The sequence below is a fragment of the Medicago sativa genome, chromosome 4, assembly GCF_051527215.1.
Source record: "Medicago sativa cultivar Bolivia chromosome 4, Bolivia_mono, whole genome shotgun sequence".
Lineage (NCBI taxonomy): Eukaryota > Viridiplantae > Streptophyta > Magnoliopsida > Fabales > Fabaceae > Medicago > Medicago sativa.
The window spans coordinates 72,512,956-72,540,071 of NC_140752.1; the positions used below are offsets into that span (position 1 = coordinate 72,512,956).

Here is a 27,116-nt window from a genome sequence, read left to right on the forward strand (position 1 = left end):
GGGCAATTACAATTGCCCCATGCTAAAACTCGCCTATGAGTAGATAATCCCAAATAAAATCTAAGTCAATCCCCTTATACTATGAAGCAACATTGTACTTTGCAGATATACTTTCATAATCAATATGTGAAAGTGAACTCAAATCTACTCACTGCAATCAACTTGTTACATTTTGTCTTCTTTTTTTCATTTTACCACTATGACTCTCATAAAATGTGTATGTAGTTAATATTTCTTTTTTTAATTAAGATTGTAGGGATAAAATTGAAATAAAAAGTGATAAACTATAAGTTACTTGAATTAGCTTATCACAAACCGCAATAAGCTCATAAAAATAAGTTATACACTCGTGAGAAAGTGAGCCGTTACCAAGCCGCTCTTTTTAGCCAAATGAGCTTATATGACATAAGCTATAAGCTCAAAAACATTTACCAAACAGACCCTACGTTTCTACTCCCCATAATCCATTTCCAATTTTTTTTAAAAGGTAATCCATTTCCAAATATTTTGTTTTCATTTACTATTCATGTTTTGTTGTAATAGTTCTAAGCTTTCTTTCTTTGATTTTGTTTTCTTTCTGCACAATCCAACATCAGTGTACTTATAATTCATACACTAGTCTACATTACTAAGGATGTGGCTTTACTCTTTTGTTTCAATTTCATTTGGATGTCAATGTTGATTTTCATACACTAGTAGTTTCCTACAATTGCAGGCAGTACGTACATTTAACATTCAATACAAGTCCAATGATTCAAGGATCCTGCGAGCCTGGATTTGGAGTGCAGTTAGTCTCTGTTCTGGATCCAGCGTCGAGCCAAATTGACTGGCTGCCCATATCAAGGAGGCTGATGTCTCCCCTAGGAGCCGCCTTGTGTCTTCGTGTATAGATGCCAAAGGAGGTGAATCTCTTCCATTGACATGTCCAATGAGCAATTGCAAAAACTCTCCACATTTTAACCTGAGAAATAAAATATCCTTTATTATCGAGTTATTTCAAAACAGCTGAGAAAATTCCAGGCATCATGAGTATGAAAGATATAGAAAGAATCAAGAATTCCAAATAAAAATTTCATCTGTCATTGATGCCAAATCAGAGGTCTATTTGTCCTATCTTTTATTGTATTTATTCTATGTGGTAAAGTTTTCCCTAAGGTGGAACTATTTTACACTGACAGTGTAACAAATTTTCCCCTTTTTGGATGAAATTCTAACTGCTTGATCCTAAAGTCCTTGAAAAGTCGTCACTGACATATTGTTTATGTTTCTGAAAGAAAACAAGTTAAATAATCAACTATCAATGCACACTAAATTATAAATTCTGATTAGAACAGGTCTCTACATAATATCTTGTACTACTGAGAAGGCAAGCAAATTCAATGTTACATTGGTAAGAGTAGAATAATAAGCTTGTAAACTAAGTTTCTATTAGTATAGTGGCACCCTATTAGATTGTGACATCTGTCACTTACTCTCTGTGTATTAGATACTTCTATAAGTACCAATTGTAACATCTGAGATATTCAATTCAATATACAAATCCTTTTTTCCCTCTCTCTCTTTCTCTCTCTAACCGTTTCCTTTAAGCTTCATTCATGGCGGTTCTAACTTCTAACATACATGACTAACAAAACATGACCAGCATGATGAGAGCAACAAAAGAGTGATAGACTACTTATCTAAAAAAGAGAGCTGAAGAACTGTCTGACCAGTATATGAGCATTAAAATGAATAATACTGGATGTAACAAGAAGCAGTACCTGAGATTTTCATCCACTTGTTTGTCTCTTATAAGGTCAGCAACTTCCATAATACCATTGCATTTCTCAAAATCCTGATAAGTAATTATCAAAGAGAAAGAAATTACAAAAAGTAAACTAAGAGAGAATGTTCTTCGGCAGCAAACATATACAATCTCTCAGCTAAGCCAAGACACTTAGAAATCTAAAGTTTCTTAAAACATTTTAAGAAAAAAAAGAAGCAAACTAGTATTCAGCAAATCTTCCTTACTAAACCGCAAATAATGAAGAAATGATAACCTCAACTTATAAAGCATAAATAGATGATAATAAAACAAAATATATGTTAAAACTAGAACGATAGAATAATGAAACACGTTTGTAAATGATGTAAGGGCTAGAGTTAGGTACCATTTGATTGGGTGATGAATCCACCATCAATGAGATCAGAGCATCCAAGCATGCACTTTGCTCAAGAACTCCACGGGTGGATAATATATTCAACAAAACCTGAAAGGTAGTAACAAATTTTCATAAACAAGTTGGTATATGTTTACTTGGTTTAAGTTTAGAAACTTTGGTATGCGGGAAGGGGGGTCACCTTATACATGTTCCTACTTATGATGTTACTTGTTCTATATGATTGGAGTGCCATGCTCATATTTAAAGGTAAATTTCTTTATTTTCTGTTTAATTTGATATGAGAAACAGTACTTTCTATGGCTTATTTTGCGTTTGACTTCTGCTAATGGTATTAAGGGGTCTCATTGATGAATGTGTGAAGAGATCAGAGGGTTGTTTCATATAAAAAGGAGGGTTGAGATATAAGCATTACAATGTCTTCCATAGTGTACAAGTGTTTTCCCATGAAGCTTTGAAATAAACCAAAAGACACTGGCAATAGTAGCTGTAGCTTATGTTTGTGTTATATGCTGATGTAAGAACACGAGAGGGAGTTACCGGATCAATTTGGTTGTTGGTTTTTCTCATTGTGTGTGGCTTTGTTCTTTAAGGAGAATATCATATCATCATCGTCGCAATTAGCCTTTGTCCATGGAAAAAGTCATAAGAACCCAAAAAATTGAAATTATAAAACAAGTGAAGTATTTGGAGAGGTTTAAATTATAAATTTGAGTGCTTCCTTTACAGATTGTTTAACCTTTTTGGTATGCGAGGAGGATGTCATAAAATTCATATTTGTTTTCTATCTCTCTTTTCAATAAAAGATTAAAAGTTACTCTTTTTGTAAATGAAATTGTTGATGGGGGTTCTCCTAGGCATGGAATACTAGAAAAGTGAAGCTGACCTGAACAGCATTGTGTTGATGAGCAAGAGTAGTACTATGAGGGTGAAGCAAACAACATCCTTCCAAAACTCTAAGAGCAAGTGCAATTTCATCATCTGTAGATGGACTTGTTAACTTCATAGGTTCCACACCAAATATATGACTCATATCTCCTACCCTACTGTAATTGTAATCATTCCCTGTTTCCTTTAACGAGTGCTGAAAGAGAACCGGAACCACTGTAATCAAAGCAACACAACCATAAAACAACCAAAACAAACCCAAAAACAAAATAGTAACCAACAGTAGCAGCGACACTTCTGATTGAAGGTGCGTCTCACACGACACCAACACATGTGATTACGTTCAATTAAGTCATAATCATTTATAAGCATTGTCGCAATAACAGGAGACATACGCAGAATGAATGCAGAAGAAGAAAAGAGAGTCTACCTTGGAGATGGGGAATGGATTGAGTAAGATTGAAGAGGTAAATAGTGGAATCAGAATGGGCAATGGAATTGAGGAAATTGAGAATGGAACGAAGAGCACGGAGACGAAGAAATGAGAATTCAGCGCGTGCATCCCTTAGACCAGTTGTAAGAGCGAGAGTGACTTCACGATATACCCTTTGTTGCTGTAGTGAATTGACAAGCTCAACAACCGAAGCATTTGGATCTGATGATGATGATGATGATCCAGTTGAATCTTGTTTTGAAGTTTCGATTCCTTCGCTCCACAATGGCTTCTTCAAATACATGATTTGAAATTGAATTTGGGGGAATTGTTTGTTTTGTAAACGTGATGAGATCGAAATTAGGGAGAAGAGAAAGAGGTTAACATAGACGGTGGGTGCGGTTGTTGCTTGCTCCTTTCTCCTCTTCTCCTGTGTGTGATCAGGTCATTAATTTTTCTTTACCTTCATTAATTAATTTTGATTTCATGAGATGGAAAGTGTGATATTTTCATGGGGACGAAATATTAATTAAGGTAACTTAATTGCTAGTAATATAATTTTTTTTAAGGAAATGTTAACTTGTGCCCTCAAGTCAGAAGTTAAGGATTCAAATATAGAAAAAACTTATTGGAATGTGTGCACTGCATTCAATATTTTACTTCTTAACATGTGCCCTAAGGGCACAAGTTAACACTACCCTTTTTTTTATAATCACATGGAGAGTATATTTGAAAACAACAATGTTATTTGAACATCAATTTGATTGACAACCACGAAAATCAAAGCAATATAAAGTAAAAATATAATGTGAGTTTGAAAGAGAAAGTTGTCACAAAAGTTGTTAGAAAATAGTTGTGCAAATATCATTTCTTATGTGAAAAATAAGATGTGTATAACTTCTTATCGGACTCACTAGTTTTTAATTAAAAAATATACAACAAAATAAGTGTAGTTTAATCCTCTCAAAAAAAAATTGTAATTTAATCTTCTTTCGATGAAAAAGAATGTAATTTAATTTTTTTTATCTCAAGTAAATTTTCTCCACTAGTCCTATTGGAATCTTAGAAGAACCCGTGCCACTAGATTGAAACCACCTACTTCAACCATCATTCACAATCTTACACTTATTTTTATTCTTTTTTTTAAGGTAGATAATTACTTTACATCAATTTTTTTATGTCAAAACAAAAGGGTAGCATTGGATGCTTTTGGCTTTGGTGCCTTTGGCTCTATCTCTCTCGTAACCAATAATTCTCTCTCATCAAAATAATTTATTTTAATCATTCAATCATCACTCTCTTTCTTCTAAAATACACTAAAATCATCAAAGTCACCCAACACAAAGTCACTGATGTGCCACCCAAAACAAAACTGGTGTGGAGGAGTTTGTATTTTCATTTGATATTTAAATAATACAATATTTTATTTAACAATAGAGAGAATCATGCAATTGGCCACTTCTACCATAATTAATTATTTTATTTCTTGGTTTTAGTCAAGGGTGTGGTGTTTGAGTTAATTATTTATGGGCGAGAAAAGCTAAGTTAATATACACACCGCATTGGTGGTAGATGGTAAAATAGAAGAGGAAAGTGGGTTGTTGCATTGCATGCTTCTTCTCCTCTCGCTGCCGGCGTGCTCTGGTCATCGTCACTCAAATAAACATCGTTGCCTTCCACGTTTTAACATTAACTTTTCTTTGCCATTTCTGTCGTATGCACAAAATAGGCTTTCTAACTGGGTCTGGTTAACGAGTATCTCGGACACTCTTTAAGCATCTCAAATTTAATAATTATTTTTTAAAAAAATCAACTATTACAATTTCTAAACATTTAATACACAATTTTTCATTAAAAATTTATCACTTAAAGTGCTTAAAGAGTGTCTAGAAACACTCTTTAACATTTTCCTTTCTAATATATGTAAATTTGGATTTTAATCCTTAAAAAATAATCATTCGTTTTGGTGGCTCGTCAACATTTCCATCATTTTAAAGTGTTTTTTTTATAGATAAATATTAGTAATTATGTCAGTTCTTAAAAGATTGAACTTAAAACTCATCATTCATATAAATTTGTGTTGAAAAGAGAGTGTGAGAACGTGTGTTGTTAGCATTTTTTTCTCAACATAAAATAGAGTGTTGAATAGTACTCCTTCCGTCCCATATTACTTGACCTAGTTGACTCTGTCACGTATGCCAATGCACAATTTTAAACTTAAATTTCTTTAATAATCTAGTAGAAAAAATTACGAAAATTTGATATTTTGAAAATATTAATCGAGACGAATCTAACATCTTATATGCTATATTTTGTTTTTATATATTAGTAGAAAAATAGAGTCAAAGTGCAAATATTCTAAATAGGTCAAATAATATGGGACGGATAGATGTTAAGATGTACAATTACAATTTACAAATATCATTATCCAACTCCTTAAAAAAACATCATTATCCAAAAATAAATAAATAAATAAATAGGGAGAGATGAATGAAGTAGAGTAAAAAAGAGGTTAAAATACATCCGAGGAAAAAACATAGGACGTGTGTTGGTCCATGCCATTAAACTTCAAATACGTTGCGTGCCCCAAACCACACACAATATCGTATTCACGAAAATGGTTAAGATTATGATTATGTTATCTCGCTGGTCAATAATCTGAAGTGTAATTTCTAGAATCTGTAAAACTTGAATTTAAAGGGTGAATACGTAACTTCACTTTATCCATTCTTCTTCTTCTTCTTCCCTCTTTCCTTATCTTCTGCAATTCCATCCATTTCATCATTGCCATAGCCATAGCCACAACCACTTTCTTTGTGTCTCTTCATAGACACAAAGACTTTTAACATTCTTATATAATCACATAACAAAAAACATCACATTCAATAACAGCAGAAAATGTCTCTATCTTTTGTTCGTATCTCTTGTTCCTCTCATTCATTTCCACACTCTTTCCCATCTCAATTACCAAATTCCCGCACTGCCCATTTTCTCTTATGTTCTTATAAACGCAGACGCGTGTACGGTTCATCTTCCATTCAGCGTGGTGTCTTCAAAGTATGTTCTTTTTCCAACCTTGGAGGAGGTGCTGAATTTGAAAGTATGAGTCAAAGAAGCCATGATGAAGAAGAAGATGATGAGCAACAGATTAGGACTAGGGCTGGTGATGAAGATGAAGTGGAGGAGGAAGAAGAAGAAGAAGGGTGTGTTAGTTCTTTTGTTTTTCCTGAAAGATGGGATGTTTTAGGGCTTGGACAAGCTATGGTAATTTCACTTTTCATTTCTCATTTAATGTGCTTGGAAGTTGGCAATGATATTCATGATGTTTAGATTGACTTTTTTTGAATTTATCTACTGATATAAGCATTTTTGAGAAGCTTATGAAAACAATTTATAGATTATATGAAGAAAAAAAATTGACTTTATTTTACCTTTTGTTATATAAATAGCTTATACTAATGCACTTATATGATAAGGACTTAATTAAGTTGTTTATCCAAACAGGGTTTTGGAAATACTTCATTTCATTCTTACAAACGCTTATACCATTTATAACTTTTATTATGATATGTGCATTGAAGCAATGTTGCATTTAGATTTATATGCATGCCCTTTACTTGTAACTTGTAAGAAATTAGTCATGCTTTTCTATTTTGTTTGCTTTCCTTCAAACAGTCAACATTATTAGAATCCCTTCAATTATTGTTTATTTGCTGGGAAATCTCATGTATACTTTGATTTCATTGTGTTGAAATTAATATAGATACATCATACATCATACAATTGGATAACAGCAATGACTCTTTAAGTGTGTTGTTTTGCGAATTCTTTTAGGTAGACTTCTCTGGCACAGTTGATGAGGAGTTCCTGAAGAATTTGGGATTGGAAAAGGGAACAAGGAAACTTGTAAATCATGAGGAAAGAGGTAGAGTTTTGCAAGCCATGGATGGTTGCAGCTATAAAGCCGCGGCTGGTGGATCTCTTTCTAATACTTTAGTTGCCTTGGCAAGGCTTGGAGGTCGCTCTCTTCGAGATCCTGCTATAAATGTGGCAATGGCTGGCAGTGTGGCGAGCGATCTATTGGGTGGCTTCTACAGGTTTGCCCTCGTAACTGCACTGTTCTCTGATCAAATTGTTATGGCTACTTACGTTGGGGCTGTTTTAGTTTCATATAAGGAAGAAGCTAATTTGGAACTTGTCCTTCTCTCATTTCTATACAATTATGAGTGATAGAATAATCTACAAGTCTTTCTTTTAATTGTTCTTCCATAAGTGAGAAGCATTCTTTTGGTTGGATTTTGCAATATGGTGATTTGCTTACATTTATTTTAAATTTTAGGGAAAAATTACGCCGAGCAAATGTGCAATTTCTTTCTGCACCTATCAAGGATGCGACAACTGGAACTGTTATAGTTCTCACAACACCAGATGCTCAACGCACAATGCTTGCATACCAGGTTCAATATACTTTACATTTCTGCTACCACTTCCATGTTGCACTTTGAGAATTCTTGAGAAGATATTTCTAAGGAGATATATCAATAACAATTTACATATTGTTCATTAATTTTTCCCATTGCCTCTCTAGTTTAAGCAATGCACTTTTATTTATCTGAAGAAATACATACTCATGCTTAAGTTTAACTGACATATTGAATCAATCAACAATAGGAGTTGCTCAAAAGTCTCACGAGTTCTTCTGTTCTTAAGTTAGATTGTGTAATTTTTATTTCATTATGAATGGTAAAGAAAATACATATTCCTTCTTTAACATTTAAGTTCCATCAATGGTATGCTACACGCATATACATTATTTTTATTTTTATTCACGTATTACTTTTATTTCATTTTGAAAATCCTGATGAGCATCGAGTTTATCCTCTACCTCGGTTATTCTTGTGGAATACAATTGAAGACTTGAAATGCTTTGTTCAACCTGGAAACATTAAACTTACTTTCGATGCATTGGGTGCCCACAATATTGTTATTGATTATTCTGCTATGACTCTTCTCTGAAACAAGTAATATTACCTTGCTGACTATACACAATACAAAAGTAGTCAAACTCGTCATTTTAACAAGTAATACTTCATGCTGATTTTTTTTCTCACTCGCCCTCTCTTCTGGTTGATTCACTTGTATGCTATTTCAGGAAATTTTAGGCACAGCTTTCAAATTGTATTTACCTTTATTATGGCTAAATCTATGGAATCTCTTTTGTTTTTTCAATTTTGCGGTCATTATATGAACTAATGAAGGGAAAACGCTAATATTTCTGTACTCTGGTCCCAGGGCACATCGTCAACTGTCAACTTCGACACTTCCTTGGCAAGTGCAGTTTCTAAGACCAACATACTTGTTGTTGAAGGTTATTTATTTGAACTTCCTGATACTATTAAAGCAATAACAAAAGCTTGTAAGGAAGCTAGGAGTAACGGTGCTTTGGTTGCAGTAACAGCTTCAGATGTTACCTGCATTGAGAGACATTATGATCATTTCTGGTAAGATTATTACGCAGCGTTGTTTTTTTCACATAATAATTCATTCATTTCCACTTTATGTCAAAATGATTGCATTTTCACATATCAAATTTTATGCAGCTTTCATCCTATTAAGCCTGGCCTTGTTCTCTAATAATAATGAATAGTGAATTTGTTAGGGTAAAGTGTAATGGCGTGTAATTATCTAAACATCATAATTAAATTGTCGTATATTTTCTGCGGTGTTAGTTCTGAACAATGACATCTTTTGTTCTAAAACAAACTGCCATATCCCCTAATTTTGGTATTCATCTGTGTTTTATAAAATGTGGGAAATAACTATCTAAGAGACCCCGTAAATGTGGTGTGATACTATAATCAATATGCGTGTGATGATAAGTATGGTAGGAGAATCATACTAAATGAATTTCTTAAGTTTAACACTACTTTTTTTTTACAACCTTTACTGTTATTCACTTTCAATTGCTTCATTTGAGACCTGGTAATAAGAGATAACTAGGTTTTGTGAAGGATGGAAGGGGAAGGAAAGGCGTTCTGCTGATAGCCTAATCAAACTTGTCGGAACCAAATAATTTAACTTGCAACAACTCGGTGCATTTGATTTAATCCAGAAATTAAAGATAAAGCATTGCTATTAAGTACGAAGATTGTGTAGTACGATTTACAAGAATACACGGGAGTTCTGCTTTTATTGTATTTAAAATAAATAAAATTTACCATTAATTAAGATCAGAACCTAATCTTACGGTTGTCTCGTGAAAACTCTTTTCGTAACAATTAGTGTTTAAGATAAACGATATGCAGGTATTTAAACTACAGAAATATATGCTTGTAAGTAACTTGTATTTGTCCATTCAACAGGGAAATTGTAGGCAATTATGCAGATTTAATTTTCGCGAACGCTGATGAGGCGAGAGCTCTATGTAATTTTGATGCAAAGGAAAGCACTGTTTCTGTTACAAGGTATCTAAGTCAGTTTGTCCCTCTAGTATCCGTTACCGATGGTCTCCGAGGCTCTTACATAGGCGTAAAAGGTGAAGCAGTATACATCCCTCCTTCTCCATGTGTTCCGGTAGACACTTGTGGTGCTGGTGATGCATATGCATCTGGCATATTGTATGGTGTTTTAAGAGGCGTGTCGGATTTAAGAAATATAGGTACAATAGCAGCTAAGGTTGCAGCCACTGTTGTTGCACAGCAGGGAACAAGGCTTAGAATTTCAGATGCAGTCAAATTGGCCGAATCTTTTGAATTTCAACTTGATACATCCGTTGTTAGGTCCGATATCGGTACTGTTTAATTAGATTGTAACCTTGTATTTAGTTCCAAAATTCTTTCATATGATGAAGGAAGAAATGTATTCCTTTGATATGTTTCATAAGTCCTGTAAATACTTTCATTGTAAAAGAATAGCTATGCTGGCAATTAAATTACTTAGGCTTCTGTCCATTCTTCATCACACGATATTATTGTTATTAGGTACATTGATGTATTCTATCTAAATACCTATATGTAATATGAAGTGGGTTGGTCCATGTCATTTCGTATTTGTTCCATGTCATTGAAGTGGGTTGTGGTTAATAAAATACACAAGGTGCCTATTTTATTCTTCTTTTAATTGGGAATTGTGCTTCATTAATTGTTCATATTAATTTTGAAAACTTTTTTCTTGTAAAAATTTGGCAAACATAATTTTATTTAGGGAAATCCTAACGAATGCCCTAAGAGCACTTATTAAAAAAAAAGTGCCCTAAAAACACTTGATAAGAAGTTTAAAGTAGAAATTTTATCTTGAAGTTGTGTATTCTAACATATAGAAACATTAAAAAGTACTCCCTCCGTTTCAAAAAAAGTGTTGTTATAGCAAAAAAATTGTTTCAAAATGAATGTCACTTTCAGTTTCCAATGCAATAATAATTTTTTCTTTTCAATTGTACCATTCAATTAATAATATATACACTATTCCAAAGTATTATTTTTTTCTTTAATGAAAAACAAACCAATAATTGATTAGGATAATTTGGTAAAATAACATATCTCTTTCTTTTAATTAATGCATTTCTTAATATGTGTGTAAAAACCTTAAATGACATTCATTTTGAAACGGAGGAAGTACCTTTTTCAACATAAAATTTATCATTTTTATTTTCCTTTTTTGAATCTTTAACAAGTGCCTTAGCAAGACCCTTTTATTTATGATAAATTAAGATATCCCAACACGCAACTGAAGATATTAATCTCTCAAAAGGACTAAGATTCAATTATGTTTTTCCATACACACTAACTACAGATCGAACCCTAAATCACAAGATTAAGGTACTCAAGTATCTATCACGTGTGTCATGTTACTAATATTTTGCTTTTATTTTACATTCTTTTCAGTCATAAATTTGCATTCTTTGTATAACAAATTCCAGACATCAAGTTTTTATTCAAGTATATTAAACTTTCATTTACAAAAGTTTGATTAAATTATTGACGAAAAAAGCAACTAGCGTACTCCCAAAAAGACAATTGAAAGAGAAAAGTAAAAAAATTTTACTCCACACCTTGTATCAAATGGACTTGAATTTGTCCCCTAAAACTGAAATTTTTCTGTCTTAGGACCATAATTTTTGTCATGTTACAATGAAAAAGGATAAACTGATTTCGTGCAAAGCTAGGATTCTCGCAAACTATATAAACTATTTTTCTATCCACATATGACATGATTTTTTCAGGAAGAAAAAAAAACACATAACTAAGGGGATTGTAATCAGTATCAATCAAGGACTTTGGGAAAACTGTGATTGAAGCTTTTCTTTTGCCTCCTCATTTCTCGTTGCCCATCCACCAGTTGATATAACTCTGTAATTCAACCAAGAAAGGGCCTAAAAATACGCCTAACCGCTGTGTCACATGCCTATACACAGATGTCTACCAAACAAATCTATCTGGAGGAGCTTGTTCTGGAATCTGTCAAATTAAAAGACATGAAACAGAGAAAAATGTTAGCATATATCTCACAAATTGAGAAAACATATCCCCAACACTTGAATTTTAAAATATATAGTCAACAAAAAGTAAGCATATTTCTGCCAAATTTTAATGCTCGGAGACGACGAATTGTATATTTGCACATGCAAGAACCAAAAGATCCTATTGCAGATTCTATCCAATACTATGTATGTATGTATCACAAAGGAAATTTTGTCATGGTTTTGTAAATGAAATAAATGTTTTTGAGAAACCTGAATAGACACTTATTCCCAACCTCAACAAGGACCAGTAGAAGACTATTACCTCTCCAGGATTCCATTTCTCCTTTAACCAGATACTATCATCCACAGACACATTCTCCACTTGGGACGCATTTCTGCAAGAATAGGTAACCATAAGATTCAAGAAAAAGTATTTGTAACTTGCACATGAAGCTGAATTAAAAGCTCTATAAAGATAGCCCCAGAAAGTTAGTGCAGTAACAAAGGTGAAGTTTCCAAGTAGGTTCAATACTAACAAAAGTTGGAGGCTTTGTTCAAAACTAGTAATAATTAAAGCAAACAAAAGACCCGCCTGCTTCCAGCATCTCTACCAACATTAAAATCTTCTTAATCTTTAAACTGTAACATATGGCTATACTGAAATGACTTTATCACTGATATATGCACTCAACTTTGTCCAAATTATAACATTTATAACTGGTGCAATTGGGTCATTTACTTTGTAGGGAAATTAACATGAGTTTTCTCATATTAACAAGAGTATCAATTATGAGTTTCATCACAAAAGTGAATTACATAAGAGTGTCAGGAGATTTGCTCAAATTGAAAATACATAACTAATTTGAAGATGCAACTATCTGAAAATGCTCAAGGTCAATGGGCTGGGTTATGTCGTTATGATCTATATCGTATTAACTGAACTCTGTTTTCTAGAAAGTTGTACAACTATTTTTGGTTGACTATTGAATGAAAATGGATTTTATTAAATTGTCACAGGCTCACAGCTACTATTTTAGAACTTTAAACTAGTGTGAGCAGTGACTTACAACTGAACATCTGGTGCTGCCTGAAATATTGTAGTGGGTGGTTGTTGGAACTGGGAAGTAGAACCTGGAAACCCTGTCAACCCCGCTGGTGTAGGAAAGGGGTTGATTTGACCACCTGAGATTCCACTGCCGAATAGATTTCCTGAGTTGGGTGTGAAAAAGTTTCCTACAGTTTATCACAACATCATGGTCAAACAAGGAAAATAGAAGACAAATGTACTTATAGTGTTTGTCATCGAAATTTCGCAAAATACATACCTCCACCTCCAATGGAACTAGGCTGCACTGGAGTACTCATTAATGGTGCAGAGGGCCTAACAAGAAAGTTACAAACAGATTACCATATGCCAAGAGCAGACATAAAAAAAAAAATCATGAGAATATAAAATAGGCTTAATAGCAGTTTTAGCCCCCTAAGTTTCAAGAAGTTGCGATTTTGGCCCCTTAAGAAAAAAAACTACAAAACCGCCCCCTAAGTTTTGCCCCTGTGGCAGTTTTGGCCCCTAAGCCAATTTTGACTCGGTCAACGCACACGTGGACGCCACGTGTATTTTTTTTAATTATTTAAAAATTATTTTTTTTATTTTTGTAATTAAAAAATATTTTTTAATATTTTTATTAAAAAATAAAAAAAGATTTGTTTATTTATTTTTTTAAAAAAATACACACGGCGTCCACGTGTGCGTTGACCGAGTCAATTGCCCTAGGGGGCCAAAACTGCCACAGGAGCAAAACTTAGGGTGCGGTTTTGTAGTTTTTTTTCTTAGGGGGCCAAAATCGCAACTTCTTGAAACTTAGGGGGCTAAAACTGCTATTAAGCCTATAAAATAAAGGAACAAGATATAAACATTGAATGGGAAGCAAGTTCGAGACCTGGGGAGATATAAGGTGGTTGAGGTGTGGGAGTATGAGTGGAGGGATAAGGAGGTTGTGGGTTCAACCCCCACCCACAACAAAAAACTAACATTAACAGCTAACGTGCTAGAATTTGCCATTCAAAAAAACAAAATACACTGATTTTGAATCACTCAATGCCAAACATAAGAAAACCATCATTTTAGGTATGTAATCGGACACCAAACTCTCATGACCTAGGTCATTCAACAGAACTTGCAACAGATATTCAACTAGTATGTATTAACATTTCTGAAACTGTAACCTTAAACCACTATAATAGAAAGATACATGTCTTTCCCCACCCTTTTGACAATCACACCATAATCCCAAACAAAAACAAATAGTAGATAGCAGTTGTAGAAAAAGGAATCCCTGTAGAGGTGTGATGCAACCAACTAAAGAAAGTAGGTCACAAACAATCAGGCCTCGTCAATATCTCTATACGATTGCAAACCGTATAGCAGTTAAGCTCTTTGCTTTGCCTGTTAGCTAAAATTTGGATATTTCTTGATTTAGGTCATTTTTTGACTCCACACAATTGAAAATGAAGAAAATGTTCTAAAGCATGGCATTGTTACCTTTCAAAGCCAGGGTTCAGTGAAGCACCCAGTTGGCTAAAGCTTGAGACTGATAAAGGACCATTATTTTGAGTGGCTGGTTGAAAGGCATTTGCATTGGCTCCATTGGATTGGAAGTTTTGAGTGGCAGGTTGAAAGGCATTTACATTGGCTCCATTGGATTGGAAGTTTTGAACGTTGAGAGAAGACGTCAGAGGCATTTTGTAGGGCTCAGAAAGTAGTTTGTTAAACTCAACCAACTTGGATTGTAATATGTTTTTCTCTTTCTCAACCTGTAACAATATATATATTTCAAGGTTAAACCATAGACAATTGCATGAACATAACAATCACCTTGTAGTTGCAAACATGAGTACAAAAAACAAATCGAAATAAGACTTTTCTTCAATAGAAAAATAAATTTACTAAAGAAATAAGTAGGTAGGGCTTAAGGTATCCTCCAGACGGGGGATGGAAAAACAAAAGGGAATAAAAATGCAACAAATCAATACAATCTCTTAACATCACAAATAGGAATTCCGTGAAACTGTAGGCATATTAGAACAGGTTTCTTACAATTTGTGGCAAACTCATTCCTTTCTTATTATCCTCATAAGCTGCTGCCCGTAATTCTTCATAGCTAATATCTCCAACAATGTCACAAGGAGCACTGGATAAAAAAAATAAAAAAAAAAGTCAAAATCTATCATAATATTTAACTTCCGTATTAGTGCACTAATTAAGATTCTTTAAAGCTATTTCTCTTTCAAGAGTGGAAAATTGATTAGGATCTCTTTTCAGTATAGAAGTTGGTGCATGAATTCCTTGAGGTGATGTTTTCAGGTTCATTTCAATAGATGGTGCATTCCCAATGGGCAATACAGCATTCACTCCGGAACTTTTTTTATTCCTTGTTACAAACTGTGAACTGACTGGCCAGTGGCAGAACTCACAAGTAACTAAAGAAGGCTCGAACTGTATAGGAACAATAATCAATTTTAGCTCGAATGGTTTGTAGAGGAACCCTACCTTCTCTAATCCATTCGACACGTGCAATTTCTTTGTTCTCGTTGCCCACTATTTAGGCAGAACACCGCTTCCATATTTTTATACTGATGAAATCTTAGAATACGAAGAGACGGAAAAGGATGAAATCAATGGAGAAATCGATGTTGAAATAGATTCGGAAACGGAAGAAACTAAACAAGAACAAAACGGCTCCATCGAAGACGAAGAAAATCTTATTTCTTATCTCTATTAAAGTTTGTTGGAATTTGAATGAAAAATGTGGTCATGTATTTGAACATTCCAAGCAAATTCCAATCACTTGGCTGTGTAATGCAAATGAAAATGGTCCCCATCAAAACCTCTTTCATCTTTTGGACAGCAACTTTGGAAACGATTTTCAAGGATAAGTAAGGGATTAGCAAGGGCTTGAGGAAATGTATAATGATTAGCGGTTCAATCGGTGTTAAATGTGAAGAATAGATGGAAAACTAGTTGACATTGACATTCTTTTGAAACATAGTCCACTGCACAACTTTTGAGGAATATGGATCTTTGCTAACTGCATTAGGTACTAGACTGCAACATAATGACTTCCTCCATGATTAAGCAATATATTATTTATAGTAACAAACAAACTTGATAAATGTTTTCAAACCCTTATGCATAAAAATAATACCCTTTACAGTGACCGTAGCATGTAAGAATCCAAAGTGGTTTCTCTTGCTGAAAATCTTCTACAATCTGGTGCTTGCAAGCCTCAGGATCTGTACATCTTCAATAACATAAACCAAGCTTTAGTGAAGTATATAATTTAACTCTTGAAGAAATGAACCCAATGCAAAGTGGAAAAAGAAAAAGAAAAAGGCAAGAGCCACAAACATTGATAAGGAACATGGAAATAAAATCAAAATCGACATACTGAGACTTCTTTAATATAGAAAAATAATAAATATAATTAGATAGGGAGGGGAAACACAAGAGATGGTCACGTTAACCCCGAAAAATGACTACAAATGTGAAGGAAACAAAATAATGACACTGACTTTTATTTTGCTTGTTTGTTTAATTAAGAAAGCAATGTAACACATGTGTTAGACACTCATCAGCATGCACTTTGGCTGAAACAAAGGTAGTGCATGTGCAGAAGATATCATATTTTGTATCTTCACATCAAAGGCAAAATCCTAAGGATCATGAATCTATAACTCTGTATATGCACAGTGTAGGTGTTTAGGCCTGGCGTTTTATGTTTTCTATTCAGAAGTAAAAGGGCATATATCCAACAATAGGTGGCATTATTTTCATCCATGTTCCCCGTGCTCAGTTGAAACTACACTACATCAACAAAAATGTCTATGTTTGATGAGAGATGGATGCTGAATTGATCATTACTTACTTATGATTCACTGTTTGAGATTTGTTATCAGACTGTCGTGGAGTGCCGTTCTGGGGCTTGGATGAAGACCGACTCCATTTGTTGTTTTCAAGGGGCTGATTCATCAGAAGTAAACCATCAATACTAAAACAAATGATTACGTAATTATATTAACAAGGAAGGTAAAATCAAACACAACAATGAGAACCTCAAAAAAGCTACTCCTTAAATATTGAAGAGCATCAATGATATAGGCATGTATTATAAACAATGGCCAACAATTAAAAAAAAAAAAAACACTTCCCAATCTGTATATACTATGGGATGTATCAAAGAGTTTATTTAAGCTTATCTAATATGCACATGTTTAGATGAGCTAGAAACAATAGCTTATGATCTGTCATTAGCTGTAGATAACTTCTTATAGACAGATGTTAAGCTACTGGTTATGTTAGTTTCTAGGGTTCGAACCCTAGACCTCCTGCTCAAAACTATTGCCAAAAACAACATATTTTTAATAAGCTGCACAAGCTAACTTATGAAAATAGCTTATGCAGAGTTTACCCTGCTCTCTCTTTGATTCGTAACCCTATCCATCTCTCCGAGTTCTATTTTTAACTTTGAAAACAAAGGTTGACCATGCAAAGAGCTATTCAACATTTTTTTTGAAACGCACGGTTAATCAACAATGAGTATCCAAACACAAATAGCTAATTAAATTTAACCATCCATGACATAAACTCTCAAGAGTTTATTAAATGGAAAATTAAGCTGTTTAGACTAAGACCCTGTTTGGATAAACAACTTGATTGAATGCTTCTAGAATCAGCGTCTATCATATAAGTGCTTCTATAACAAAAAATAAAACAAATTCAAACTGTTTTCATATAAAGTACAAGTTGTTCTCATAAGATATCGTGAAACTATGAAGCACCAACACTTCTGATCGAAGGTGTAGGTGTGACTGGTGTCCAACACCAATAAATGTGATTACATTCAATTATGTCATTTTCTCAAATAATTAGTTTTTTTTTTTTTTAAGAAGCTTAACTAGCCCATCCAAATTCGCATCTGGGAGAATCAAACCTAAGACCTTAAGGAGGAGCACACTACAAGCTCTCAAGCCAACACCACGAAGCCAACACCACGAAGCCAACCCAAGTGGGTTGCCTCGATGTATTAGTATTTCCTAGTCATGAAGAGCTTATTGAAATAAACTAAAAACAACGTATATAAGTTGTTTCCATAAACTCTACCAAATAGTCTGCTTACGCCAGTAGATAATCTCAAATACTAGAATCCAAATAGACCCTAAATGACAGTATAGAATTATATGAAAAGAGTAAATAAGAACCTGGAATTGGTTAGGTTTGGAGTCAGAACGAGGGGTGTTTTGAGAACCAAAACCAAAAGGGTTGGTCTTTTGTTGTTGGTTGTTAGAGGCAGAGGTAGAACCAAATCCAAAAGGGTTTGTATTTTGTTGTCCTCCTCCTCCTCCACCAAACCCATTATTATTAGATGTTCTCTGTTGTTGATGAATGTTTCTACAAGTAGTTCCAAATCTACACCTGAAACATGAACAACAAACGCAAATTCAATTTTTATGCCGAAAACACATAATCGATTATGTTATACCAAGATGTAGTATAGAGAAGAGGAATGACCTGCCTCGCAGGAAGTGTTGACAAATCTCTCTCATTGCTCAACAAACCACTTCACTTCACACTTCAAACCGCGACACCGTTCTTCTTGTAAACAATCAACTTCTCACACCAGGTTTCAATTCTTTCTCACCAGTAAAAAAAAAGGTATAACAAAATTACCGAACAAAAATCTATCTAATTTATAAGATTTCAAAGATCGCGTAGATTTTACTGTCAAAACAAAAATCGCTTAGATTTTAAGCAAATATTAGGAGTCGAACTCGTGAAACCAAATACTTCCTTTTGTTTTAAGTTTTAAAAAAATACTAGGTTAGTCTTTTTTTAAGTTTTAAATATGTTTTTTTTTTTTTGTCATGGTTTTAAATATATATTTTAAATTGTTAATTTAATGCATCGTTGCTCTTGTAAAAATATATTTGAAACTTAAAAAACTTAAAAATTAACATGGTATTTTTATCAAACTTAAAGGACCAAAAATAGTATTTGACCTTAATTCTACATAGCTTAAACAATGGCGTTAGTGGTCGTAGAATATGTTGGGTCGAGTTGTCCTGATCTGTTGGAAGTCTGATATAAAATATTAACCTATTTAAAACCATATATTTCATATGAACTATTTAAATTAGTAATCTAATTCATGTTTAAAAGGGTTGACCAATGAGATTAATTTTTTTTTTGAAACATGAGATTAAATTTCTTTTAAATGTTTTTTTTTGTGGTGTTACATTGTAACAAAGCCATATAAATGTGAATGGTCTTCCATAAGGGATGAGCAACGGGTGCATCCTGGTGTAGCTGCCATGTTGCAGTAATGCAGCATTTGTTGAAAGAGCGTTATGTAAACAAAGTCAGGTAAAATGTTGTATCCTTGCATAAACTCTGAGCCACCAAATAACAATTAAGATACCAACCTCTTTGTAGTTGAAGGAGCCAAAAGTAACCACTTGAGCAAGTATAAGTCCCTTGTAGGTTGCCAAGTCCACTTATCATTTAGATGAATATCCAAAATTGCAGGAGGTCCCAACGTACCATCCTTACACACATCTTGCAATCTGAGCTCTGTATCACTATGTTTACAAAATGTACTTGTTGACGTAGAGAGCCTAGTTTGGTCCAATCCTCATACCAAAAGAAAGTTCTACCAGCCCCTATATGCACCTTATAACCATGAGCAAAAGAACTTCTTTTGAATGTTTAATATGACATTTTAGAGAATTTCATCAACCTTCCTCAAGAATATTGGAGACCCAAAATTATCTTTTCTATTGCATCCGGATTAGGCGCTCCTATATCCTTGGACGAGGCTGCTCGAGCAAGAACTAACAGACACTTTGCACGTGTTCTAGTTGATGTGGATTTATCCGATTGTTTGCATGAAATAACTCTTTTTGAAAGGGAAAGTTTCACTTATTTTGTGGACATTGAATATGGGAGGCTTCCATATTTTTTCTAACAATGTCAAACCATTGGCCACTCAATAAAAAAAATGTAGTAGAGTTGTTAATGAGAACCTTAAGGAGAAAGTTGTACCAAAGAAGGTAATGCCCACATATGAGCCAAAGGCTAGGGGCTCAAAAGTGGAAATTGATCAAGAGGTTGGTGTGAATCATAATGAGGAAACATGGCTACAATAAGGCATAAGGTCGTCTCTAAAAGGAGTCGCAAACAAAAGAAAAAGGACAAGGCTCCTAATCGAGAGTGGTACAATACCTTAGTTTTTGGTGTTTAGCCGCGCCATTTTTTATGTGCCCTTTGGCTTTGGTGCCCTGTTGTGGGGTTTTACCATTATGTTTTATGTATTTCTGCAATAGCAAATTACTTGTATCGTTGTCCCCAATTTGGTAACTTCTTGTGATCAGATTGACGTTTTTCAATAATTAAAAAAAATGTTAACATTATAAAGAGTGTTAGTGTTAACAATACACTCTGTGACAATGTCACTCCAACATGAATTCTATTATCTAGTAAATTCATTTGGATGCTATTAATTTGTAAGGATCTCATTTATTATGTGGTAGGACCCATGTTCAAAATAATAGATTAATAGTACCACATATTTTTTTTTTGCCAATAATAAAGAGTATCAAAAAGATGGTGTAAAGCCAGATAATGTATAGTTAGCACTTGGCACATCTTATCTTATTATAGTACATAAAAGATAATCATACGCACTAATACATTGTGTGCATTCCTATGTGTATGTAACATTACACGAATCAACTACAAGTATATTGTTATTAATGTCATAAGAAGTCAAGCTCCAACTCCAAAAGCAGAAAAGAGAAACAAAGGCCAATAATCAAGCACTTTTAAAGTTTAATCCACTAACTAGTCCACTAGCCAAACTATACTACATATACTGCTTTAAACTTTGAAAGGACAAGGACAATGGTCATGTACCAAACCAAGGGAATAAAATTAATACACATCAACATAACTTTATTTTATTGCCAAACTAGATGCTAATGCTATACAATTCCTTTCTATAAACCACCAATATATACATTTAGCATCACAAAACCAGTACAATAAATTCCCCACTTATATTATTACCTGCTTTCCAACATTTTTTTTTTTTTTTATATTCTTCTCCCTTTTTTTCCTATACAATGTAGAGCAGTAAATCCCTACACCGGCCTCAGGGAACAAGGCTCTGGTGTTACAACTATGCAAAAAACATAAAATCATATTTTCTGAGGACACTACTTTTTGGTGTAAATCGGGTGTCCTCTGCGCGAACTTGTAAAGACTAATCCTCAAACCAAATATGACTTTAATGGCTGAGGATACCACTTTGAGAAAGTGATAACACCTGTTGTATATTTTTAGGTATAAACATTGATTGCTAAGTGACATTAAAACCACTATATAACATTATTATTAATTTTAGAATTCTATAATGATTCCTCCCCCCATTGGAGCTCTATGTGGAATTCCTTTCCTCCTCTTAACTGTTCTGTAACTCACTGCTGTTGGAGGTGGTGTTGAAGGTGTAAAACTATGACTTCTGTTTCTGCCACTTCCATTACTAATGCCATTCATTGACTCTTCACCATCAGACCCGTCTTTCTGACTCAACATTTTATTCTTCCTCAACTTCTTGGAGGTTCCAACAATCTAACAAGAAAAAATCAAAAAGTTGAAGAAGTCATTTATAAATCCACCTACTCTCATCATCATTTTTCTTACTTTTTCAAAGGAAACATAAAAAGTACACCTTAATGTTTGCATACTTTATACAGAAAAGAAGTAGGAGGTAGTTACAATTGTTTTACTTTACAGATTACATACAAGTGCAACATTTCTATAAAAACAATATAATAATCAAATTTAGGAAAACAATAAGCTATACTTTGTTATTGCTAATGTGATCCAAAAATGCAGTTTGGGGGATCCATTTAACCATTTTAACACTTTACAATAGAAAACTTTCCACACAGGTCAATCAGCTTCTATAAGCTGAAACAATCATTGACCAAACTTTACTTACCCGACTGAACTCCAGATTACCAACCATAGCGTTAAGTCAAAATAATCAAGGGATAAAAAACAGTTAGATGTATATGAAATTGGATTATGAATTTAACTATGTATCACATACCTTACAACCAAGAGAGCAGAAGCTGAAGGAATCAAGAAGGCTACGGTCACAGACTTGGCAGGTGTTGGTGACCCCTTTTCCAGGCCTAGGTTGAGGCCTTTCATTCAAAAACACAATCTTTGCACTGTTTATAACATAGGTTTGAACCTCTGCTATGTCCAGAAATTTCTGTATCTCAGAAACCCTTATCACATCATGGTATGAAGACCTCCTTATCTATCAACATTGATAAAAAAAAAAATAAAAAAAAATCTTCATCAGAGAATATCAACCACATTATTTATTTTAGCAAAAAACAAAATACCATAATTTAAATAAAAATTATCCATCCATCCATCAAAGCAGAACAATCAACAGACAACATAATTGAGTAATAATAATAACAAGCAATTATTCAAATGGTAAATTTTTTTTAATTATTGAATTGGTCAAAGGGAATTATTTGATCATCACAATGCACAGTACACAATCAATTACAAACACCAAAATTATTTTATTATCAAATTTTCACAGAATTGGGTCAAATTGAGTCATGAATTCCAAACCAAACACAATTAACTGATTTGAAACAAAAAATTGGTACCTGAATTGTTCTATGTTGTTTGTGAGAAGCAAGACAAACAGAACAAAGGGCACCATTGTTACAATCCAAGCAATACATATTGCATTCACTCTTGTGTGAATCTGAGTGGACTTTGCATTGAACAAAGAAACTTGTTTGAAGAAGTGGTTGCAACCATGGTGGCCACTTGTTTTCTTCTTCATTGTTACCTCCTCCACCTCCCTAATTCCAAAAAAAAAAAAAATCAAATTTTTTCAATTGGGTATATAATTAAAATAAAAAATTACAAAAAAACATCAAAAGGGTATTTGTTAATGACACTAACCATGATTGAGATATGATGATTTTGATGATATTGTTGAAATTGGGTTATGCTAATTTTGATGAATAAGTAGTAAATTGGAGGTGTAAAGAAAGAAAAAAGAGAACTTTGTACAAGTATGAATGGAGAGAGAAGGGAAAAGGTTGGAACTTGGAAGTGGGGCTATGCTTTTGTAGTGGCGGGTGATGAAGGGAAGAGAAAGAGAAAAACAAGACCAAGTGTGCTTATCTTTTTGTTCTTCAAAAAACAACAACAACCGAACCTCACTCCAAACCCAAACCTAAGAGGCTGCGTTTTCTCCAAGGAATGTCATATGTGGTCACATTCAGTTTTTATTTATTTATTTATTAATCAATAAACATTCAATTTTATTGTTTATAAATCTTAATTTAATCGATAAAAATATCAAAATTGTTCAATCGAACATTGTCATTGGGGTTTATGAGTTTTCGATAGTTACGTCAAATTTTTTGAGTTTTTCTATCATGTGCAAATTTATACATGTTAAAAAGTTTACAACAGTAATTTTGTATTGGAATTTTCACATTAAATATTAAGTATAAAACTTTTGAATAAAATAATTGTTGTCTTTCAAGAAAAAAAATTACTACTGTTGGTTGTTTTAACATGTGCAATATCACGCATGTTAGACAAACCCTTCTTTTATTTAATGAAAAACTCAATTTCACTCGTTCCAATTTTCTCACAATTTAGTTTAACCTTAGGCTGAACAATGTGACAACTACCTCAACTCCTTCACATGTATGTGTGAGTCTTCATGGTTATTGTTATTTCATACATCTATAAAAAATACAATAATGATTTACTTGTAATAGATGCATTAATTTGTCCTCAACACAAAAATATTATGACTAGTTTGTGTACTATTTTCTGTTGAAATTAATTGAATCGAAAAAATGTGAGAGTTGAAGTTGACTATGTTCTCTCTTTTCTTATGATTGAGTAGAATAGTGACTAGAAATACACGTCATAAAATTAAGGATTATGCTCTTCTCCCAACACATTTTGCTCGCACGCAACCAGGGGCGGATTTAGCGCCCGGCGACCCCGGGCGGTCGCCCGGGCTCGATCCGTAATTTCCTCACATTAGGCCCAACCTATAGGCCCATTTACACACTTCAAAAAAAAATTGGGCAAATTGGGCAAATACATCACACCACGCGTGACAACACAACACAAACTCTTCTCTAGCTCTCTCTCTCTCGGTAGAACTCACTACGCGTGAACAGACAACACAGATTCAGAAATCATCGCCCCAATCATGCTCAATCCAGCCGACACAACCAACTCTCACTAGACAACGAAAATCAAAGTTGCGTTCAAGGTTCGTTCATCACTCTTCAATTCATTTACTATTTTATTTGTTGTTTTTCTTTCAAATTATATAACTTGTTTCTAACTGCAGAAACTTGTGAATCAGTCATCTCTCTCTCGGCTAATCTCTTCTCTCATCTCTCTCTCGGTTGCTAATCTCTTTTTCTCTTTCACTCTAATTCTCTAAAGGTAATCTCTTCTTCTCCTTCCTTTCTTTCCTTGTTTTAGGGTTTTAGAAAAATTGTAAAATTGGTTGTGCAATTGAAAAATTGATCATTTGAAAGACAAATTTAAAGGACAAATTTAGTAGTTGTTATGTGAATTGAAAAATTAGTAGAAGTTGTTACGTGAATTGAAAAATATGTGAAGTTTGAATGGGAAAAGCTATGAAGTTCGAATGGGAAATTGGGAATGATTATTTGCAATTGAAGTTTGAATGAACTTAGAATGACTACCACAGTAAAAGATTAGTAGTAGTTGTTATGTGAATTGAGATTAGTAGTTGTTATGTGAATTGAAAATTTGATTAATAGTTGGTAAGGAAAAGCTAGTGATTTATTTATTTTTTTTTACAAATGGAAAAGCTAGTTGTTAAGGAACTGTTAACTGTTATTTTTTAAACTTGTTATGTGAAAAGCTTGCTTGTCTTGCTGATATTTATCATGCTGACTTTTCTGATGATGACCGTGGAACAATAAGGGAGCAACTTGACACTTATGTACTTCAAGTGAAAAGGCATGCTTCCTTTTCTTCTTGTGAAGATGTTCAAAGTTTGGCTATGAAGATGGTTCAAACTGAGAAACATTTGGTATTTCCATTGGCTACAAACTCATTGAGTTGGCTTTGATATTGCCGGTGTCGACAGCATCCGTTGAAAGAGCTTTTTCAGCAATGAAGATTATCAAGACTAAATTGCGCAACAAGATCAACAATGAGTGGTTAAATGACTTGATGATATGTTACACCGAGCGGGAGATATTCAAATCACTTGTTGACATTGATATTATTCGAACATTCACTGCAAAGAAATCTCGGAAAGGCCATTTACCTCCTAATTTTATCTAGCTTGGCAGGTAATATTCCATCTCTCTTAATTCAAATTGTAATTTTGTTCAAAAAAAGATGAACCTCACTTTTAAATTTTTTTGCATATATTTTTCGCCCAGGCTCTATGAAATTCCTGGCTCCGCCACTGCACGCAACTAAAATACCGAAAATACTCCTGCGTTAGTTAAGTAACGCAAATGTTAAAATATTCGCATTTTAACTCACGCTGGAATTAACACTTGTCTGAGTTAATTCACGCTGAAAATTAACACTTGCGTGAGTTAACTCACGCAAGGGTATTTTGGGAAGTTCAGTTGGGCGCGAGCAAAATGTGTTGGGAGAAGAGCAAAATTCTAAAATTAATAATTAAGATGTCCACGGATTCGAACTAAGACAATTGAATATATCATGCAATGTCTCGAATGTTTGGGGTTTGTACCCCAACTTTATATATTATACAATGTTCCTATCATATGAGCTAACACACGTCGTCTCTCTTTTTATTTTTCTGAAAGAAGGACGTCATCTCTCTTAACTAATTAAATTATTTAATTATTTATATTTTTGTTAATATCTGCGTTTTTCTTGTGATGATTATTGCGTTTTTTCGTGATAAAAAGTATACTTTTTTCATATTTTAGTACCGACATAGTTTGAGCCTTTTGATTTATGGATACTACAGTTTGTTTTATGTAGGTAATTACGTAATTAAACCGTGTACGAGTTTTCAAAATTGATTGCTACTAAGATTAATCGTCCCGTCCAATTTTAATTTACGGTCATTGTCCTTCAACCATATATTTTACCTCATATTTATTTTATAAATTTTCTGATGAAGTTTCTTTACATATGTTGAATATTTGACTTTCAACTTTAGACTCAAACAGGTTTAAAAAAAAAACTTTTGACTCAAACAATGCATTCATTTGAACCATTCGCCGACTTATGGGAGGGATGGGACGCCTGCCAGGGTGGCACAAATGGGGGGGGATTCAGGGGATTGGACTACGGTGAGCTACAGACGTCGGAAAGCGATCCGACCGGTTGATCGAGGACATGACAGACTTAGGAATACTTCTCGGCACGGAGGTTACAGGGAGGATAGGTTACACTCTTCAGGAAGATGGGTTCAAGGTTATTCACGCGATTCACGCGATTCACGCGATTATGAAGAACTCAGGTTTTATCAGAACAGTAACAGGTTTCATGAACACTACCATTATTCCCGGCCACGCTATCATCATTCTCGACCAAGCTTTCACCATTCACGGCCTGCACACTCTCATAGTCTCCATTCCAGAATTGAGCGCGGTAGATCACGCAACAGGCGTATGCCTCTTTCCAGACATGTTTCTGTTTCACCTTTGGCCAAATCGCAAGGTAATTCTTTTGCTTCTAGGGCTTCCTTCTACGTCACAAACATACCTGATCATGTGCAATATGTTGATTTCCGTAAGGCTTTTGAGGTTTGTGGAATATTATCGGATGTTTACGTTGCTAGAAATAGGAATGCTCGTGGCCAAAATTACGGTTTTGTGCGTTTTATCAATGTTAAGGATGTTGCTAAACTACAGAAAGCTTTGAATAACGTCTATTTTGGTCAAAACAAAGTGTGGGCAAATGTTGCGCGTTTTGATAGGTTTGGGGAGGTTAAGAAAGAATTGTTACAGGGGTTGGAGGATGGTAGGAAATCGGAGAAGGTGGGAGGAAAAAATAAGTCGAAAAATAGTGTTGATGGTG

General features: G+C 33.9%; 4 protein-coding genes across 4 annotated transcripts; 1 reads left to right on the forward strand and 3 right to left on the reverse strand.

The window, feature by feature from the left end:
- Nucleotides 1-625: 625 nt before the first annotated feature.
- ISI1 (binding protein) lies at nucleotides 626-3,982 on the reverse strand. Its single transcript, XM_085703096.1, has 5 exons — nucleotides 3,478-3,982; nucleotides 3,046-3,263; nucleotides 2,151-2,249; nucleotides 1,761-1,834; nucleotides 626-961 (listed from the first exon to the last, which is right to left on the reverse strand). The coding sequence occupies exons 1-5, from the start codon at nucleotides 3,782-3,784 to the stop codon at nucleotides 736-738; spliced, it is 924 nt and encodes a 307-aa protein (XP_085559222.1). The 5' UTR covers nucleotides 3,785-3,982; the 3' UTR covers nucleotides 626-735.
- A 2,224-nt stretch (nucleotides 3,983-6,206) lies between these two features.
- NARA5 (pfkB-like carbohydrate kinase family protein) lies at nucleotides 6,207-10,528 on the forward strand. The gene is made up of 5 exons (XM_085703097.1): nucleotides 6,207-6,744; nucleotides 7,315-7,577; nucleotides 7,820-7,937; nucleotides 8,773-8,981; nucleotides 9,843-10,528. The coding sequence occupies exons 1-5, from the start codon at nucleotides 6,379-6,381 to the stop codon at nucleotides 10,279-10,281; spliced, it is 1,395 nt and encodes a 464-aa protein (XP_085559223.1). The 5' UTR covers nucleotides 6,207-6,378; the 3' UTR covers nucleotides 10,282-10,528.
- Nucleotides 10,529-11,495: 967 nt separating this feature from the next.
- LOC146931593 (Zinc finger C-x8-C-x5-C-x3-H type family protein) lies at nucleotides 11,496-18,569 on the reverse strand. Its single transcript, XM_085703098.1, has 10 exons — nucleotides 18,510-18,569; nucleotides 18,200-18,413; nucleotides 16,867-16,961; nucleotides 16,147-16,242; nucleotides 15,039-15,132; nucleotides 14,484-14,755; nucleotides 13,267-13,322; nucleotides 13,009-13,174; nucleotides 12,264-12,336; nucleotides 11,496-11,936 (listed from the first exon to the last, which is right to left on the reverse strand). The coding sequence occupies exons 1-10, from the start codon at nucleotides 18,542-18,544 to the stop codon at nucleotides 11,898-11,900; spliced, it is 1,140 nt and encodes a 379-aa protein (XP_085559224.1). The 5' UTR covers nucleotides 18,545-18,569; the 3' UTR covers nucleotides 11,496-11,897.
- A 2,358-nt stretch (nucleotides 18,570-20,927) lies between these two features.
- On the reverse strand, nucleotides 20,928-23,139 carry LOC146931594 (protein RGF1 INDUCIBLE TRANSCRIPTION FACTOR 1-like). The gene is made up of 4 exons (XM_085703099.1): nucleotides 22,998-23,139; nucleotides 22,694-22,894; nucleotides 22,111-22,326; nucleotides 20,928-21,626 (listed from the first exon to the last, which is right to left on the reverse strand). The coding sequence occupies exons 1-4, from the start codon at nucleotides 22,998-23,000 to the stop codon at nucleotides 21,396-21,398; spliced, it is 651 nt and encodes a 216-aa protein (XP_085559225.1). The 5' UTR covers nucleotides 23,001-23,139; the 3' UTR covers nucleotides 20,928-21,395.
- Nucleotides 23,140-27,116: the final 3,977 nt, after the last annotated feature.